The 16,825-nt window shown below is 38.7% G+C and overlaps 2 protein-coding genes across 3 annotated transcripts; one reads left to right on the top strand and one right to left on the bottom strand.

Moving 5' to 3' along the window:
- Positions 1–220: 220 nt before the first annotated feature.
- On the bottom strand, positions 221–3,558 carry LOC106402678. Of its 2 annotated transcripts, none has more exons than XM_013843459.3 (12): positions 3,391–3,558; positions 3,194–3,302; positions 3,061–3,124; positions 2,878–2,979; positions 2,728–2,792; positions 2,505–2,585; positions 2,085–2,164; positions 1,793–2,009; positions 1,607–1,662; positions 925–1,053; positions 637–820; positions 221–498 (listed from the first exon to the last, which is right to left on the bottom strand). In XM_013843459.3, exons 1-12 carry the CDS (start codon positions 3,438–3,440, stop codon positions 373–375), a joined length of 1,263 nt encoding a protein of 420 aa, XP_013698913.2. In that variant the 5' UTR covers positions 3,441–3,558; the 3' UTR covers positions 221–372. The 2 variants fall into 2 exon arrangements, with proteins under 2 accessions (XP_013698913.2, XP_013698914.2); XM_013843460.3 differs by having other exon boundaries at positions 3,061–3,118.
- Positions 3,559–13,621: 10,063 nt separating this feature from the next.
- LOC106403335 lies at positions 13,622–14,380 on the top strand. The gene is made up of 2 exons (XM_013844176.1): positions 13,622–13,711; positions 13,781–14,380. Exons 1-2 carry the CDS (start codon positions 13,622–13,624, stop codon positions 14,378–14,380), a joined length of 690 nt encoding a protein of 229 aa, XP_013699630.1.
- Positions 14,381–16,825: the final 2,445 nt, after the last annotated feature.

The raw sequence follows: 16,825 nt of genomic DNA, 5'->3' as shown, positions 1-16,825 counted from the left end.
GGGAACAGCGGGGATGCGTGTATGAAGATAATGTAAAATATGAATTATAATGGTACATATACATACATTATGACATAAGTATAGTGGGTAAAGATGTTGACATTTGAATGCAACTTGAGGACAATAAGGCTAATGGGTAGGACCAGAAGAAGTTATAGGACAATAAAAGTTTGGCTCCTTCATGTCAAATCTATTGTCACATTTGCTCTTTTCATAAGCATAAAGCAAAACAAGCTTCATCATTAGATATGATTTGACCGTGGGCAGAAGTTATTTCAAAAGTATTACAACAAAAGGGTTGCAGATAGCAAACACGCAACAAACTTCTCAAAACATGTTAGGTTATGGAGTCAAGGACGTTTTCTTGGTAACTCACTTTTGGGAAGGTTCACTGGAATTGAGTTCCTCACGACTTTGCTGCATAAGTATCTTCTCAATAGCATCCATGAAGCTTGATAAGTTTTGCCGGGTCTGTAAATCCAGTGAATTCGCTAGTTCCTGACATATATTAGATTTAAGTGATAAAATCGTTAAGCTGATTAAAACCAGAAACCAACATCCTATCATTATTTTTTAGCAAACAGAGATTTTCTTATGGTGAAATTGTTAAAATCGAGAAGTATTGAAGGGTCTTACTTCTACTTTGCAGATTAGGCTCAGCGAGATTCCATTTGAATGATTCTCAGAGTTCTTGAGAGATGCGAGCTTTAGTGGAGAATTCAGCAGCGGCCAACCATCAGAGACTTTTAAAAATGCATCGATACCTCCTGCTGTATGAGCCACAATTGTTTCATCTTTGTCGTAGTATTCGAACGTGTGCCTGTCATAAGATTATGCAGTGAATTGGCTTGCTTAAAAACATGAATTTCCTATCGGAAAAAAAAAATTCATCTAGTCCCAAGCTACTGGAAAGGAAAGACTCACCTGATTGTTTTCGAACTTTTCGCCATACATTTTCTTAAAGTGGCCGAAATAATTCTTTCTTTCACCTTGGCGACAAGCCACTGGAGTGAAGATCTTGTGTCTAGCAATGCAGAGTGTAATCTTATCTGCCTGCAGTTTTAAGATATTTTATGGTACACAAGTGTAATCTTATCTGTCTAGCAATGCAGAGTGTAATCTTATCTGCCTGCACTTTTAAAGGATACCCTTTTTTGTTTATACATTAATTCAACTTACTGAAGCTATGTTACCAGAAGAAAGTTAGTATTAACTGAAATTTAGAAAACTGCAGATCCGGCAAAAGGGCTAGAAAGCCATAACTTATAGACTGAAACACTGTTGTCCCAAAAAAAAAATATCTATACTGAAACACAAGACCTAGATGATAGAGAACAGTCATCCCAGGGTTTTCTTGCCATGTAATTACATGAACTAGTTTAGCTCAAAAGGTTCATACAATTGGAAACACTCAAACCAGAGTCTGAGTAACCTTTTGAAAACCAACAAATTTATCAAGTGCAAGGTTTTGATAGCAAGAATAGATAGGAAGTTATCATCTATCGTCTATTATTCCTTATTAGTCTAATAATTTACGTAGCAGTAAAATTCACAATTTATAAGTAAACCAAATTTCAGGAAAACACAAAGAAGCCAGAGGACAAACCTGAAAGGATCAGCAGCGTCAATGATGTCTCCTATGTATACATCATTTGGAAGCATCTGAGGGAGAAAAGTAGATTTTAGCATTATTCACGAAAGGGAATAGGAAGTAACAAAAAAGTTCGTTTATATTCATGCAAAACTCAAACAAAAACACGTCGGTGGTAAAAACTCGGAGGCGTGTTCTTACCTCAACTTTTGTTATCTCTGTAGTTTTATCCTTGAGATGAATTAGCAATTCATGGATCAATTCAGATGGTTCAGTAGTGTGCACAAGGTCGTGCTGTCCAAGCAAGCCATCTAGTTTTGGAATACATGTTCGCAGTTGGAGCGTAATGAAGTTTTCATCAAACTTGAGAACCCTCAAGCCTGTGAATGCGTCCTCAATCTGTTCTGTAGCATCAAGCCTGAAGGTAGAAAAGGTGAAGAACCCAAATAAAGTCAGTGAAAGGACGTAAATCTGAAAGCACAGTGTGCATTACCTTTTACGTACAGAATCCAGATCTTCCAATGACTTGAGAACCACCCTTTTCTCCTCAATCTGATTCTCAAGTTCACACATCTGAAAAACATGTGAAAAAGGGATGTATAGAAACTAAGCAGAGAAGAAGTAGAGCTCTAATCTAAAAACGAATATGAATTCATCTCTGCACAACATAAAACAACATGAAGACAAGCAGCGATGGCATTTTGATGCTTAACTCTTAACCACTACGACGTTATTCAAGGAGGGAAAACTAGAACTGTAAGGAAGGACAGTATATTGTTCTGTTGCTTATTTGTACTTTGTGCCACATTAGGTCTAATCAATCAGACTAAGCAATAGTTGGAATAACTGGAAGATTATAAGTCAGAAAGATGAAACTTTGTTGAGATATATATATATGTTCACAGACACGCACCTTAAATTTCGCGTCATAATCCACATCACATACTTCCATCAAGCTGCTGGATGGTAGGTTCTCTTTTGACTTGTTCACATCCTAAATGAAAACCACAGAACCCTCAAACTAACCCATTTGATTCCATCAGAAAAAAACTTCTACTTTACAAGGAAAGTTCATGTATTGAACTCAGTAAATTCTAAACAAAGTAGTGTGCAGAGGGCAACGAACAGTAAGTAACCTGAGATGTCAGAAAATCAATCGACAATAGAAGACCTTCAAGATCCGCTTCCAGACTAGTACAATCTAACAAACTCATAGAAAGAAAACTCTCATATTATAGAGACAGATAACAGGACTTGGATGGCATACACGAAATATAATAACAAACCTTTCGCATGAGACTTGGAAAGACGTTCAATTTCTTGAGAAACCTGGGCACTTTCAGCCTCAGCGGAATGAAGCTCCTTTCTCAAATACTCCAAGTAAGCATCTGTAAGATTCAGCATCAATTAGTTTCATCTTTACATCATTCATCTACTACTCATTAAACAGCAAAGTAAAAGAAGCATACCTGACTCTTCAACATCCATTGAATCAACATGGCAATAATCTTCAACAATCTCTTTCACCTTTGTCTTCCATAACGCAAATTAGCATTATTCTACAGTGAAGAAACCTAAAAGAGTTCTCACACTCGCAATTACCTCAAGCTGAAGAGCATAATCTTGTGCCAAAGCCTCGAAACCGCAAGGAATCGATTCTACAGATTCGTCTATGCAATTACGGTGACGGTACTCGAGCTCTTTTACGCGGCTGAGAATGGCGGACAAATAAGATCAACAAGCCGCCCGAAAAATAAAATCAAGGAATCAACAACGAGAGAGAGAGAGGAGATAGAAACCTGTGAATCTCTTGAAGATCGAAGGATTCGTCATGGGGATGATCTTCCATGGCAATAAGCTTCTATCTGCGGCTAGCGAGGAAGTGAAGTTGAAACTTGAGAGAAGAAAGACGATTGCGACTTTCAATTTTCAATTTTCAAATGGGAAAGGGGATAGACAGAAACAAAACCTTTTAAAATTCGGTGCTAGGTTATAGCTCCTTTTAACATAAAACCCCGAAACTATTGTTTGTGTCAATCAGACCCAAAGAATTCGATTTATAGCGATACTGGTTCAATTTATTGCCAATTGCAATTCCGATTCAGTTCACTCATGTCTAAAAACGTCAAATTTTGTACATGGCTTTTGAAGAAGAATACCTTACATTGTTTTTTTCTTACTACTAAAAATATAAAATTTAGTTTGGTTATCCCATTTAAAACACTCTTTATTTTATATGATACTTAACTAATATCCAAACATTTATCAGGTTTTACACTGACCAGTTTTCTTTAGTTTTATTTTGTTAGAAAAAATACAAAAATACATGATATAATCTTTATTTGCTATAAAATATTCAAACTATTTTGGATTCCGTTTTCATGTCCAATATATTTTAATATCTAAATATTTAAATCTATAAGTTATACAAGAAACCCCTTTTTGGAGTATTTCACTATTTTGATTTCACGCAAGTTATACCAGTAATCTCCGTGAATGACACTTCAATCCTTTACGATGTCCAATTTCGGTCCCAAAGATTTACACGTGTTATGATCAACGAATTTGGGATCCGGGCATATCATATTTATGCATGGATAATTAATGAATCAGTGCAAGAAGAGCCACCATGGTGTGTTACAGTCGGGGAGATTGAAGATGTTGGACAATCCAGGTTTGGTTTCTGTTGGAAAAATCAGTATATTGGGTTTTTCAAAATCAAAATTATGGATTGGTTATGGTGATTCAACCACAAAGGAATATGATAGCAAAACATATTTACCGATGAAACCATTGAAACTGTTGGACCAATTAAACCAATTGGGTTTAATTAAAATATGTGAATAACAAATGATTGGGCTTGTGTGCCTATAAGAGCCCACTTATGTGTGCCTAAGAACCCACTTATGTGTGGTTAAATGAAACTAACAAAGTCTCACATCGGAGAGGAAGAGAAGAGTTGAGCAGTATATATATGCACTCACACATACTATGTGTTAAACGGCTCAGAGGTAGAGAGAGCTCTCCATGCGCGTGTCGCTGCCGTCCGGCCGGCTCGGGCCTCGGTGAAGGGCTTCCGGTCCGATAAAAATATTTTTTTGGGACCAAGTTAAGCTCAACGTTTTGCCATTTAATTCGAAAAAAAACGACATGCATTTTTATTTAAAACGACAAGTAGTTTGTTTAGAAAATAAAAACGTCATGCATTTTATCCTCTGTTGCGGGAAGTGGCTCTCGTCCGTCTCTTTAAATATCGACTCTCCTCCTTCTTCATTGGTTAACTTTTTTGTATCAAAAACCAACAGCAAAAATCCCTTAGCGTAAGTCTATAGTTCGAGAGTGTTTCGTAGATTTATAGTTCGATAGGGCGATTCACGAGTGAAGCGTGATCGTCTGCCATGGTTGTATCCTGGGACTCGATATTCGTACAGTACCGTCTCACTAACGGAGCGAATATTTAGAGTTAAGGAAAGAGATTATATCTCGATTCCATGTTTATTTGTGAATATGATTTCTTATCGTTCTCGTATTCGCTTTACAGATCGTCAATTTCCTTAACATGTTCTTTTGTTATATCGTTTATCTCAGTCTAGTTATCCGACTTCTACAATCTTAACTCTATTTTCGCTTTCTATTTAAAGCGTTTAATCGGATTGAAAAACGGTTCAACAAAGATTTGTTAACAGTTTTTAGAACGATGTTCGCGATTTGCTCTGTAGCATTTCCGCGAAACGTTTCTTATTTATCTCATAAACGGTTTGCGTTTTGCTCTGTAGCACTACCGAAAAACGTTTATTCATATACGATTCATACAAACCTGTTATGGTTTCATTCAAATGATGTTTGTGATTTGCTATATGCTTATCCGCGAAACGTTTCTATGTTCTTTTGTAAACGAGTTTGCGATTTGCTTTATAGCCCTTCCGTGAAATGTTTCTTATTTGTTTCATAACGCTTTGCGGATTGCTTTCTAGCATTATCGCGAAACGTTTTTGATACATTATCAAAATGTTATTTACATGAATCGTTTCAATAACCGCTTTCTTAAGCGAGTTTGTGAAACATTCTAAGTCTATACAAAATGATTTCTGCGAACGCTTTTAAGCGAGTTTGCAAAATGTTTTTCTCAAGACTTATATCGATATGATTTGGTTCAAACACCAAAAATGAAAATCGATTTTGGACTATTATTCTTTGCTTACAAATAATATGTTATTAGTTGGTTGGAGTACTAATCCGTCTTCATGTTTTCTCTACAGAAAAATGACGAACGATAACAACACCCTAATTGATGTCACAACAACTCCACTCAACGTTGCAGCCACTGATGCAACTGTGACAACCGTTGGAAACATTACAGCGTCAACCGCTGCAGCAACAACAAGCACTATCCTCCATGCGGGAAATGTTGCTGATGAAACCACTCGCCAGAGTCTATTCGGTGCTGGTCTTTATCAGACGGGTTCAGTTTCAGCAACTGCAAGTGGTCCCGTGGCAGTTCAAACTCCTCCGGCTGTCCCTAGTGTGTTCACTCAAGGACTGATGCCAGACAAGTTTGATGGCAAAGGCTTCAAAACATGGCAGAAGAAGATGATGTTCTTCCTGACAACGATGAAGATGGACAAGTTCATCCAGGAGGACAAGCCCCTTATTCCTTACGGGATTGATGATGTTCACAGTCTCGCAACTGTTGACATATGGGTGCATTCTGACTTCATCTGCAAAGGTTACATTTTGGGTCGTCTCATTGACCCATTGTACCGTGTCTACTGTGAGATCCCCACGGCGAAAGAGCTATGGAGATCACTGGACAAGAAGTACAGAGATGAGGACGCTGGCTGCAAGAAGTATGTGGTCTCAAAATTCCACGACTTCAAAAAGGTGGATTCAAACCCCATCATGGATCAGGTGGAAGCGCTTCAGCTCATTTGCCATGAAATCGCTGCTGAAGGAATGTCCATCTGCGAGACATTCACAACTCAACTTCATTGAAAAGCTTCCTCCAAGCTATGCGGATTTCAAGAACTACTTGAAGCACAAGAAGAAGAAAATGGGGCTCGAGGAGCTCATCATGAGGCTTCAGATGGAATCCAGAAACCGAACTGCTGATAAGGTCACTACTAAGGAGCACAGTGTCAACATGGCTGAGCACAAAGGCAAAGGAAAGGCACACGCTAATTCTCCTGCCAAGCCTTCCAAAACTGTTGCAGCCTTGAAGGCTTCTGGAAAAAAACTTCAAGAACAAAGGTATTGAGATCAATGCGAATGTGGAGAAGTTCAAGGGGAAATGTCACTACTGCCACAAAGTGGGGCACAAGACGGTTGAGTGTCGCAAAAAGATCAAGGATGAGAAGGCTCAGGCAAATCTCACTGAGGAGGATCTCGTTGCTGTGGTGACTGAAGCCAACACGGTTGAAAGCAACAACCCCAAGGAATGGTGGTATGACACGGGTGCAACCACCCACATTTGCACCGATAAGGTGATGTTCAGCACCTATCAGAAAAGCGAGACTCAGGAGAAGCTCAGGATGGGGAACACTGCAGTCTCCAAGATTGAAGGACGCGGCAATGTGATTTTGAAGATGACATCTGGACGTGAGGTCACTCTGCGAATGTGAAGCATGTGCCTAACATGAGGAAGAACCTGGTCTCAGAAACCTTGCTCAGCAAGAATGGATTCGCCATAAGTTTTGAGGCGGACAAGCTCGTGATTAGGAAGAATAGGATGTATTTGGGAAAGGGGTATGTTAAGGGTGGACTTTTCAAGTTGAATATAATGACAGTCCTTCCGAAAGTTGTAGCTCCAAAAGTTTCAATGAGTAAGAAAGAGCCAGTTGCTTATTTGGTTGAGTCTTTTAATATATGGCATGAAAGATTAGGCCATGTAAACTACAAATCTATACAAAGATTAATGAATTTAAATCTCAGTTCTAAATGCAAAACAAGTAAACAAAAATGTGAAGTATGCGTACATGCTAAGCTCACAAAAACGCCATCACCTCGTGTTGAAAGAACTAATAAACCTCTAGATTTAATTCACACTGATTTATGTGATTTAAAATACATACAAACTAGAGGTGGGAAAAAGTACTTTGTGACCTTCATAGATGACTGCACAAAATATTGTTATGTATATTTATTACATAGCAAAGACGAAACCTTAGAAAAATTTAAAGAATTTAAACTCGAGGTCGAAAATCAGCTTAAAACAACTATTAAAGTAGTTAGAAGCGACAGAGGAGGCGAGTATGATGGTCCATTCAATGCATTATGTAAAGAACATGGAATAATCCATCAAACTACAGCTCCTTACTCACCAGAATCTAATGGAGTTGCTGAACGCAAGAATCGAACTCTAAAAGAGATGATGAATGCAATGTTGCAGGAATCTGGGTTACCCAAGAACATGTGGGGGGAAGCGTTGCTTACCACTAATTATATCCTCAACAAAATTCTACACAAAGTAACTGGAAACTCTATATGAATTATGGAAAGGTAATTTACCTTCGAATAAATACCTCAAAGTGTGGGGGTGCTTGGCAAAAGTTGCGGTACCGCCACCAAAAAAGGTCACTATTGGACCTAAAACAGTGGATTGCATCTTCATCGGATATGCACATAACAGTAATGCTTATCGATTTCTGGTACATAAATCTGCAATATCAGACATTCATGAAAATACAGTCATGAAATCAAGAAATGCATCTTTCTTCGAAAATATTTTTCCATATAAGGAAAAACAAGGTTCAAAACGAACTCGAGGAGAAAGAGACAATGTCAAAAACTCAGAAACTGAGACAAACGTCGAGATTTCTACAAATGATATTTCAGAAAATGAAGAAAAAGATGAACCTCGAAGAAGCAAAAGAGCTCGAAAGGAAAAATCTTTTGGTGAAGATTTCCTAATGGAATTTTTAGTAGAAAATGTTCCAAAAAATTTGGCAGAAGCCATGGCTTCACCTGAAGCTCCATTTTGGAACGAAGCTGTCAGGAGTGAATTTGATTCTATCATGCAAAATTATACATGGTACATAACAGATTTACCACCTGGCTGCAAAGCGTTAGGAAATAAATGGATAATGACACGAAAACCTGGTGGAAAATACAAATCTAGGCTTGTAGTTCAAGGATTCCGACAAAAGGAAGGTTTGGACTATTTTGATACATATTCTCCAGTAACGAGAATAACATCAATACGACTGATGATAGCAATCGCAGCCTTAAGAGACCTAGAAATCCATCAAATGGATGTAAAAACCGCTTTTCTAAATGGTGATTTAGAAGAGGAAATTTACATGAAACAACCTGAAGGTTTTCTCGTTCCCGGACAGGAAGACAAAGTATGCCGACTTGTAAAGTCACTTTATGGACTTAAGCAAGCTCCTAAACAATGGCATCAAAAAATTGACAATACAATGATGTCAAATGGTTTCAAAATAAATGAATGTGATAAATGCATATACTACAAAACTACAAAAAATGCGTATGTTTTGCTATGTCTATATGTAGATGATATGCTCATTATTGGAAGCAATAAAGACATTATCAATCAAACAAAAAACATGCTCAAAGGGACATTTGAGATGAAAGACTTGGGATTAGCAGATGTAATTCTCGGGGTTAAAGTCACAAGAAATTCAAACGGAATTATCTTAACCCAATCTCATTATGCTCAAACCATATTAGAGAGGTTTAAAAATTATTCTAATAGTACGGCAAAAACTCCGTTAGATCCCCAAATGCACTTGACAAAGAATTCAGGTGAAGCGGTTTCACAAAACGAGTATGCACGTGTGATCGGAAGTCTCTTGTACTTGACCAATTGTACTAGACCAGATCTACCGTATGCAGTAAACGTACTTAGCCAATATACATGTAATTCAGGTCATACACACTAGAAAGCTATAACGAGGGTACTCAATTACTTGCGCTACACCAAAGATTTTGGGCTTCACTATGGTAAAGAACCAACAGTTTTAGAAGGATACAGTGATGCTAACTGGATATAAGATTCTAAAAACTCAAAATCCACGAGTGGATATGTCTTTACACTAGGAGGAGCAGCAATATCATAGAAATCTACCAAACAAACAGTGTTAGCCAGATCAACCATGGAATCTGAGTTCATAGCTTTAGACAAAGCAGCAGAAGAAGCTGAATGGCTTAGAAATTTTTTGGAAGATATTCCTATGTGGGAGAAACCTGTGCCAGCTATACACATACATTATGATAGTCAATCAGCTATAGCTCGGGCTGAGAGTAATCTCTACAATGGTAAATCTCGTCACATCAAAAGACGACATAAAACCATTAGACAACTTATCTCAACTGGTGTAATCACAATAGACTACATCAAATCGGCTGACAACCTAGCGGATCCATTTACTAAAGGTTTGCCACGAGATGTTGTTGCTAAATCATCAAAAGGAATGGGGTTAAAGCCTATAACGAATGAGGATGCTTGATTGCAACCCTACCTATCATGACTGGAGATCCCAAGACGTAGGTTCAAAGGGAAAACAAAATCAAGCAGAATCTAACCAAAGAACTTGAGACAAAGTAGTCTCTTCCCAGTTCCTAAGATGATAAAAGTGCTAACAAATGTGTGAAGGATAAGCATAAGCTTTTAATGATTCCATAGCTTCTAAAGCGGAGTATTACTCAATACTTTTCATGGTCAATCACCTAATGAGTGTGAAATGGGGCCGTTTCTAAGAGAATGAATGCAAGGCTATATTCTCTAAGTTCACTCATGAAAACCAGGAATAGTTCAGGGCCACAATGAACACAATAGAGAACTAAGTTCTACGAGGAAATGAAGCTGCGTTATGCCTGTTGTCTCAGTCTACATAAAACATCGATTGGTTCAAGACATCATGTTCACCTTCCCGTGATCTCCTCGAGATCTCCGCACACGTGCAGCAACTGTTGCGAGAAATGGCTCTCGTCCGTCTCTTTAAATATCGACTCTCCTCCTTCTTCATTGGTTAACTTTTTCGTATCAAAAACCAACAGCAAAAATCCCTTAGCGTAAGTCTATAGTTCGAGAGTGTTTCGTAGATTTATAGTTCGATAGGGCGATTCATGAGTGAAGCGTGATCGTCTGCCATGGTTGTATCATGGGACTCGATATTCGTACAGTACTGTCTCACTAACGGAGCGAATATTAGAGTTAAGAAAAGAGATTATATCTCGACTCCATGTTTATTTGCGAATACGATTTCTTATTGTTCTTGTATTCGATTTACAGATCGTCAATTTCCTTAACATGTTCTTTTGTTATATCGTTTATCTCAGTCTGGTTATCCACTTCTATAGAAACTACTAGGGAAAAGACAATAGTTTCAAGCTGAAGGTGCACTCCTTTTGTTATACGGTGATGTTTGTATAATCGTTGAAAATTGGTAACTTCAGTTGCTATTTTGTTCGAAAGAGTCAGTATATTGGATTTCTTATCGAAAGATATATATGGTTAGATCAAGAATGGGAGTTGGCCAATGCTATACAGCAAAAGGAATTGGCGTTTACAATGTTTATGTCACAATATAAGGTTTGGAGTTTCATCTTATTGGATGATAGCCAAATATGGAAAAGGTCGAACGTGAATATGCAGAAGACAACCAACAAACTTGTTACTTTTGTATGAAGCTTGCATAACAAAAGAAGCTTCTTGGGCAAAAATGTCTTCTAGTGTTACTTTCTATGAATTGTTCTTGCATATTATTTATGTAACTCAATGTATCTCTTATTATAGTTTGTACTTTTTAATTGAAAATAGATAAATGAAGATACACACGTTTAAGAAAAGGAAAGACTATACCAACACTATCCTGGCTAGGAATTTTCCTTTTTACTATTTTGCTATATATATAGAGTAGGAGTTTTTCAAGTTTTTCAAGTTTTTCTGCGGGTAGCAACGACTCAAATACAGCAAAAAGAAATTAGCGTGAGAGAGAGAAAGGTAGAAGACGACTGAGAAGCGATGGGGTCCATGGGTGAGCTTGAGTCAGTCAAAAACTTATGTACGAAAATCACTGAGAAACTTGGTCCCCGGGGAATGGAAACGTTACGTTCCTTGATGGAAAATTTTACTAACAACAGAACCGAACATACCGAGTTCCGCAACTCTATTAAACTTTTGTTCGACAGTCATGCAAAGACACAACAACACCATGTTGATACCGAACATGAAGACGGCGGAATCCGAGAACACCATGCTTTTGCTGTTAGCGCTAAAGTAGATGACAGCTTAAAAGAGTATCCTATTCATCATGGTAATCTAAAGATAGGAGGAGCCCATGTTGGAACTAGGTCTAAAGTTGATGAGAGCTCTGAAAATTATTTTATTCATCATGTTAACCTAAGGATTAGAGCCGATGTTGGACTAAGGGTTAACGTAGATGAAAACCCTAGAGTAGATGTTTCTGAGGAGCGAGAGTCTGAGAAATACGCTACCAGTGGGCTCTTGAAGATGAACTTGGAGAGAAATAATGGAAGCAACTTGCACTCTGATGAACAGATTGGGAGGAGTCTGATGAAGAAACGTAGAACGTATATGCGGTTAAACAGAGAGACACCGAACTATAAGCTTATCCCCGAGGAAGAACAGTGTCCTGTCAAGTACGAGGTACTGAACAACAAAGTCTCCCTGGTGAAATTTGATGCTTACGGACATAAGAACCTAACTGAGTACGAAAAAGCAATGGCGAAATGTGAAGAAGAGATGTGTAAGGCTGATGTGTCGATGGAAAGTCTGAGAAGTGCAGTGGAGAAAGCGGAGAAAGTTATAAAGGGAGAGATGAGAGTGAAAGACCTTGGAGTAATGTTCTACGCGTGCATCAAAAGGCTATGTCATCTTGATGTGTTTGAACGTGTGAGACAAGACTACAAGAAGGCTTTACCTAAGATCTTACCCCGGTTGAAGCAGAAACTGGATAAGCTCACAGTTGCTCGAGCAGAAAAAAAGTCTCTCTTGAAGCAAGTCATGGAAGACAACACTGCAAAGCAAAGAGATTCCACTGCACAAGGTCAAGGGGAGAAACAACACACTTTTGTATCAGATTTTATATATCCACTGCACAAGGTCCCAAGATAAAACAACAATTTTCAATAATTTCTTTTGTTTCAGTATATGTAACTATATATTAGGTTAATTTCGTTTCGTTTTTTTGTTTTGTTTTAACTTTTAATATATGAAACTATGTAGAAAGTTTATGAATTTCTAAAAGTTAGATTTTAACACAAGCATGTCAAAGGTTTTCAACCAAGATCACTACGTACGTACCTCGCTTAAACCTGTATTTCTTCTAGACAATCTGCTAACTGGAACTTCCAGCTTGATCGCTCAACAACGATGACAAGTAAAATCAGAATTTGTTTTCTTTTCATTTACACTTTCAGCTTAATTCCCTAGAGCTGTGAAAAGTATCAAAGTAACTTGTAATCTGAGAGCATACATCAACATCACACATTACTCTTCAACTATCTTCTCAAAAATTTTGTCTAGTAAAATTCCACAACATCTATAATTTGTTTTCGTTTGTTATTGTGACGCATAGTGACATGAACAGTTCTTACTTCAGTTAATGCAAACTATATATATCTACATTCTGCATATTATTATAGTTTTATCGCATATACAGTAGCGGCCCTGACAGGAAGCATAGCAAGCAACAGCTTCCAGCCCACTAAAAAAACTTGAAAAAAATCAGCCTCTTTTTAAAAACAAATCATTGGTATACATATGTTACTTTAGCTACACGTATATAGAATATGCCACATTTTTGAAAAATTGCTTGTGGTCATTGCCATGCCAGGACCGGCACTGCGCATATAATATGCCCAAAAAATGTCCAGAACTGTCATAAGTTGTATTCAGCCACAAGATGGCGCATGTTACTAGACAAATCCAACTTTTCATTTAACAAAAAGTTATTAAGAAAAGGCGAGAATTATAGGTATATATATAGTCTTTGCATGCGGGGAAAAGAATAAGAAACAACGAAGAAAACAAAGATTGAGAAGAGAAAGATGGAGGACGATTCAGAAGCAATAGATAACTTGCGTGAGACCATCAAGATGAGTTTAAGTCCGCCAGCAATGATAACTTACGATTCCTTGGTGCAAGACTTTACGCTCGATCGAATCGGAGTGGCCGAAATGACTACATCGCTTTGACGTTTGCTGGAGAAAGACGAGTTTCTTCATCAGCGCTTCCTTGAAGCTACCAACGAGCATAAACAAGAAGATGTCAGTGGAGAGACCCATGACGTTAAAGTAGACGAGAGCGCGAAAGAAGATTCTCATGTTCGTGATGAATCAAATCTTGAAGCCAATCTTGAGAACCCTAAAGAAGATGTAACTCTGGAGATCACACCCAGCTACGAGCTTATCCCCGCGGAAGAACGGTCTCTGGCCGTCGTCTCAGGAACGGTATTGAACAACGAGTTTCGTCAGGTGAAAGTTGAAACACCAAGACCTAAGAAACTAATTGGCTACAAAAAAGATGTGGCGGATTACGAAGATGAAAGGTATCAGAACGATATGATGATCGAGTATCTAACGAGTGCAGTGGAACATTGGGAGAAAGTCATGATGAAAGAGATGAGAATAGAAGATGTTGAAGACAAATTCTACACTTGCATCGAAGAGTTAGATCGTGGAGGTATGATCAAGAAGCTGAAACAAAACTACCAAGAGGCTTTACCAGTGATCTTATATCGGCTGAAAGAGAAGCTGACTAACCTCATCGTTACTCAGGAAACAAAGAACTCTAGATGGAAGTGTTGAATAATGCGTTGAATCTGTTGAACCTTAGTCTTTTGAGGCCCACTAGTGCTAGGGTTTTCCGGGACACAACTATATATATTTTGTGCCTCCTCTAAACCTAGTTAGCAGCCGTAGAGAAACTAGATCTGATCTTCTTGTAGACAGATCTCTGTAATTCCTCCATCAATAAAATCTCTCTTTGCCCGTGGACGTAGCCGTTAGGGGTGAACCACGTTAAATCTATGTGTCTTTCTTTATTGTTTATCCATCTGTTAATCTATATCTTCTCACATCCGTCACAACAAGCTGGTATCAGAGCTTCGGCTTGAATCTGGTGAGAAGATGTCTGGGATGAATATGAAGATCGACAAGTTTACTGGAAGGAACAGTTTCAGTCTCTGGCAAATCAAGATGAAGGCGTCGCTAAAGCAACAAGGTCTTTGGGCACCGTTGTCAGGGAAGAAGGTTGAACCTGTTACTAGTGAGATGGAGGTTACCGAAGAGAAGGCGTATTCAACAATTTTGTTGTGTCTGGCAGATGAGATCATCATCGAAGTTTCCGGTGTTGATGCTGCAGCTGATTTGTGGTCGAAGTTAGAGAGTCTATACATGACAAAGTCTCTGACTAAGAAGCTACTTCTGAAACAACGTCTTTTCACTCTGAGGATGCAAGAAGGTACACAACTCCAAGATCATCTTGACAGTCTAAATTCCATCTTGTTGGATCTGAGGAATACTGATGTTAAGGTGGAAGATGAGGATGCGGAACTGATTTTGTTGGTATCACTACCAAACTCCTATGAGAACTTTGTTCAGTCATTCATAGGGAGGAAGGATACAGTGAGTTTGGAGGAAGTCAGGTCAGCACTTCATAGCAGGGAGTTGCGACAAAAGGCATATGGTTCTGGTACATACGACCAAGCTTCTGGGTTGTTTGTAGGTGGTGGAAAGAACTTTGGAAAAGGCAAGAAGTTGAAAGACAAAAGGTCATTTTCAAAGGGTCCTAAACCAACTGATATTTGCAATTACTGCAAAGAAAAAGGACATTGGAAATCTTATTGTCCTAAGAAGAAGAAGCAGACTGAAGATATTGCACTGGTTGAAGATATTGCGCTGGTTGCTCATGGAAAAACACATCCTAGAGATGTGTGGGTCCTGGACACATGCACATCTTATCATATGTGTCCAAGGAGAGAATGGTTCTCAGAGTATGAGGCAGTGACTGATGGCAAGATCAAGATGGCGAATGACTTTGCTTGCGATATTGCAGGAATCAGTTTTATTAAGCTCAGGACACATGATGATAGAGTCTGCACGTTGACTGGAGTTAGACATGTTCCATCTATGTCCAAGAACTTGATCTCAGTTAGTCTTTTGGATAGCAGAGGTTTCAAGTATTCAGGTGGAGATGGACTTCTGAGTGTCTACAGGGGTTCAGATGTGATTCTCAGAGGTTTCATTCATGGTACTTTTTATTTGCTGGAAGGTTCTACGGTTTCAAGTTCAGCAAATGTTGCATCTCCAGAGGTTCGCAAGGAAGATATGGACAAGTTGTGGCATATGAGGCTTGGACATATGGGCGAGCGTAGGATGCAGATTCTGTCGAAGCAGGATCTTCTTTGTGGTCATAAGACCAAGAGCCTTGAATTCTGTGAGCACTGTGTGTTTGGGAAGCTGCACAGAAAGAAGTTTCCTAAGGTTGTTCATAAAACAAAAGGCACGATGGATTACATCCATTCAGATTGTTGGGGTCCCTCCAAGGTGGAGTCGCTTAAGGGTCACAGGTATTTTGTGTCGATGATTGATGACTATTCGAGGAAGACTTGGATAACATTTATGAAGCACAAAAGTTAAGTTTTCAACAGCTTCAAGGAGTGGAAAATACTGGTGGAGAATCAAAATGAGAAGAAGATTAAGAGGCTTCGTACTGATAATGGTCTGGAATTCTGTTCAACAGAGTTCAATCAGTTTTGTAAGGATGCAAGGATTGCTAGACATCATACAATCAGGTATACACCACAGCAGAATGGTGTAGCAGAGAGAATGAACCAAACATTGCTGGAGAGAGCGAGGTGCATGCTTTCTAATGCTGGTTTAGAGAAGAGGTTTTGGGCTGAGGCAGTGAACACAGCTTGTTATTTGATCAATCTTGGACCGCATACAGGGATCGAGTGTCGAATACCTAATGAGGTCTGGTCAGGCAGATCTGCTGATTATTCTATTCTGAGAGTCTTTGGTTGCATGGTTTACTATCATGTTAATGAAGGAAAGCTGGAACCAAGAGCGAAGAAGGGAGTGTTTATGGGCTATGGAGATGGTGTAAAGGGATACAGAGTTTGGTCTCCATCTGAGAAACGGGTTGTTATGAGCATGAACGTTGTGTTTGGTGAGAGTTCTATGTTCAAAGTTTCAGCTGAGTCCATTTCAGAAGCAGAGCAGGAGGATGTTGACAATCCGGTGGAGCTG

Source organism: Brassica napus, chromosome C7 (genome assembly GCF_020379485.1).
Source record: "Brassica napus cultivar Da-Ae chromosome C7, Da-Ae, whole genome shotgun sequence".
Lineage (NCBI taxonomy): Eukaryota > Viridiplantae > Streptophyta > Magnoliopsida > Brassicales > Brassicaceae > Brassica > Brassica napus.
This window is presented reverse-complemented; position numbering and strand designations above follow the sequence as displayed.

What these genes read in the sequence shown, in the direction of transcription:
- LOC106402678 (XM_013843459.3), bottom strand. Translation starts at nt 3,440, where the DNA reads ATGGAAGATCATCCCCATGACGAATCCTTCGATCTTCAAGAGATTCAC. An exon ending in GATCTTCAAGAGATTCACAG is followed by an intron (nt 3,303 to 3,390) that starts GTTTCTATCTCC and finishes CGCCATTCTCAG; the next exon opens with CCGCGTAAAAGAGCTCGAGT. An exon ending in AATGGATGTTGAAGAGTCAG is followed by an intron (nt 2,980 to 3,060) that starts GTATGCTTCTTT and finishes TGAATCTTACAG; the next exon opens with ATGCTTACTTGGAGTATTTG.
- LOC106403335 (XM_013844176.1), top strand. Translation starts at nt 13,622, where the DNA reads ATGGAGGACGATTCAGAAGCAATAGATAACTTGCGTGAGACCATCAAG. An exon ending in TGATAACTTACGATTCCTTG is followed by an intron (nt 13,712 to 13,780) that starts GTGCAAGACTTT and finishes CGTTTGCTGGAG; the next exon opens with AAAGACGAGTTTCTTCATCA.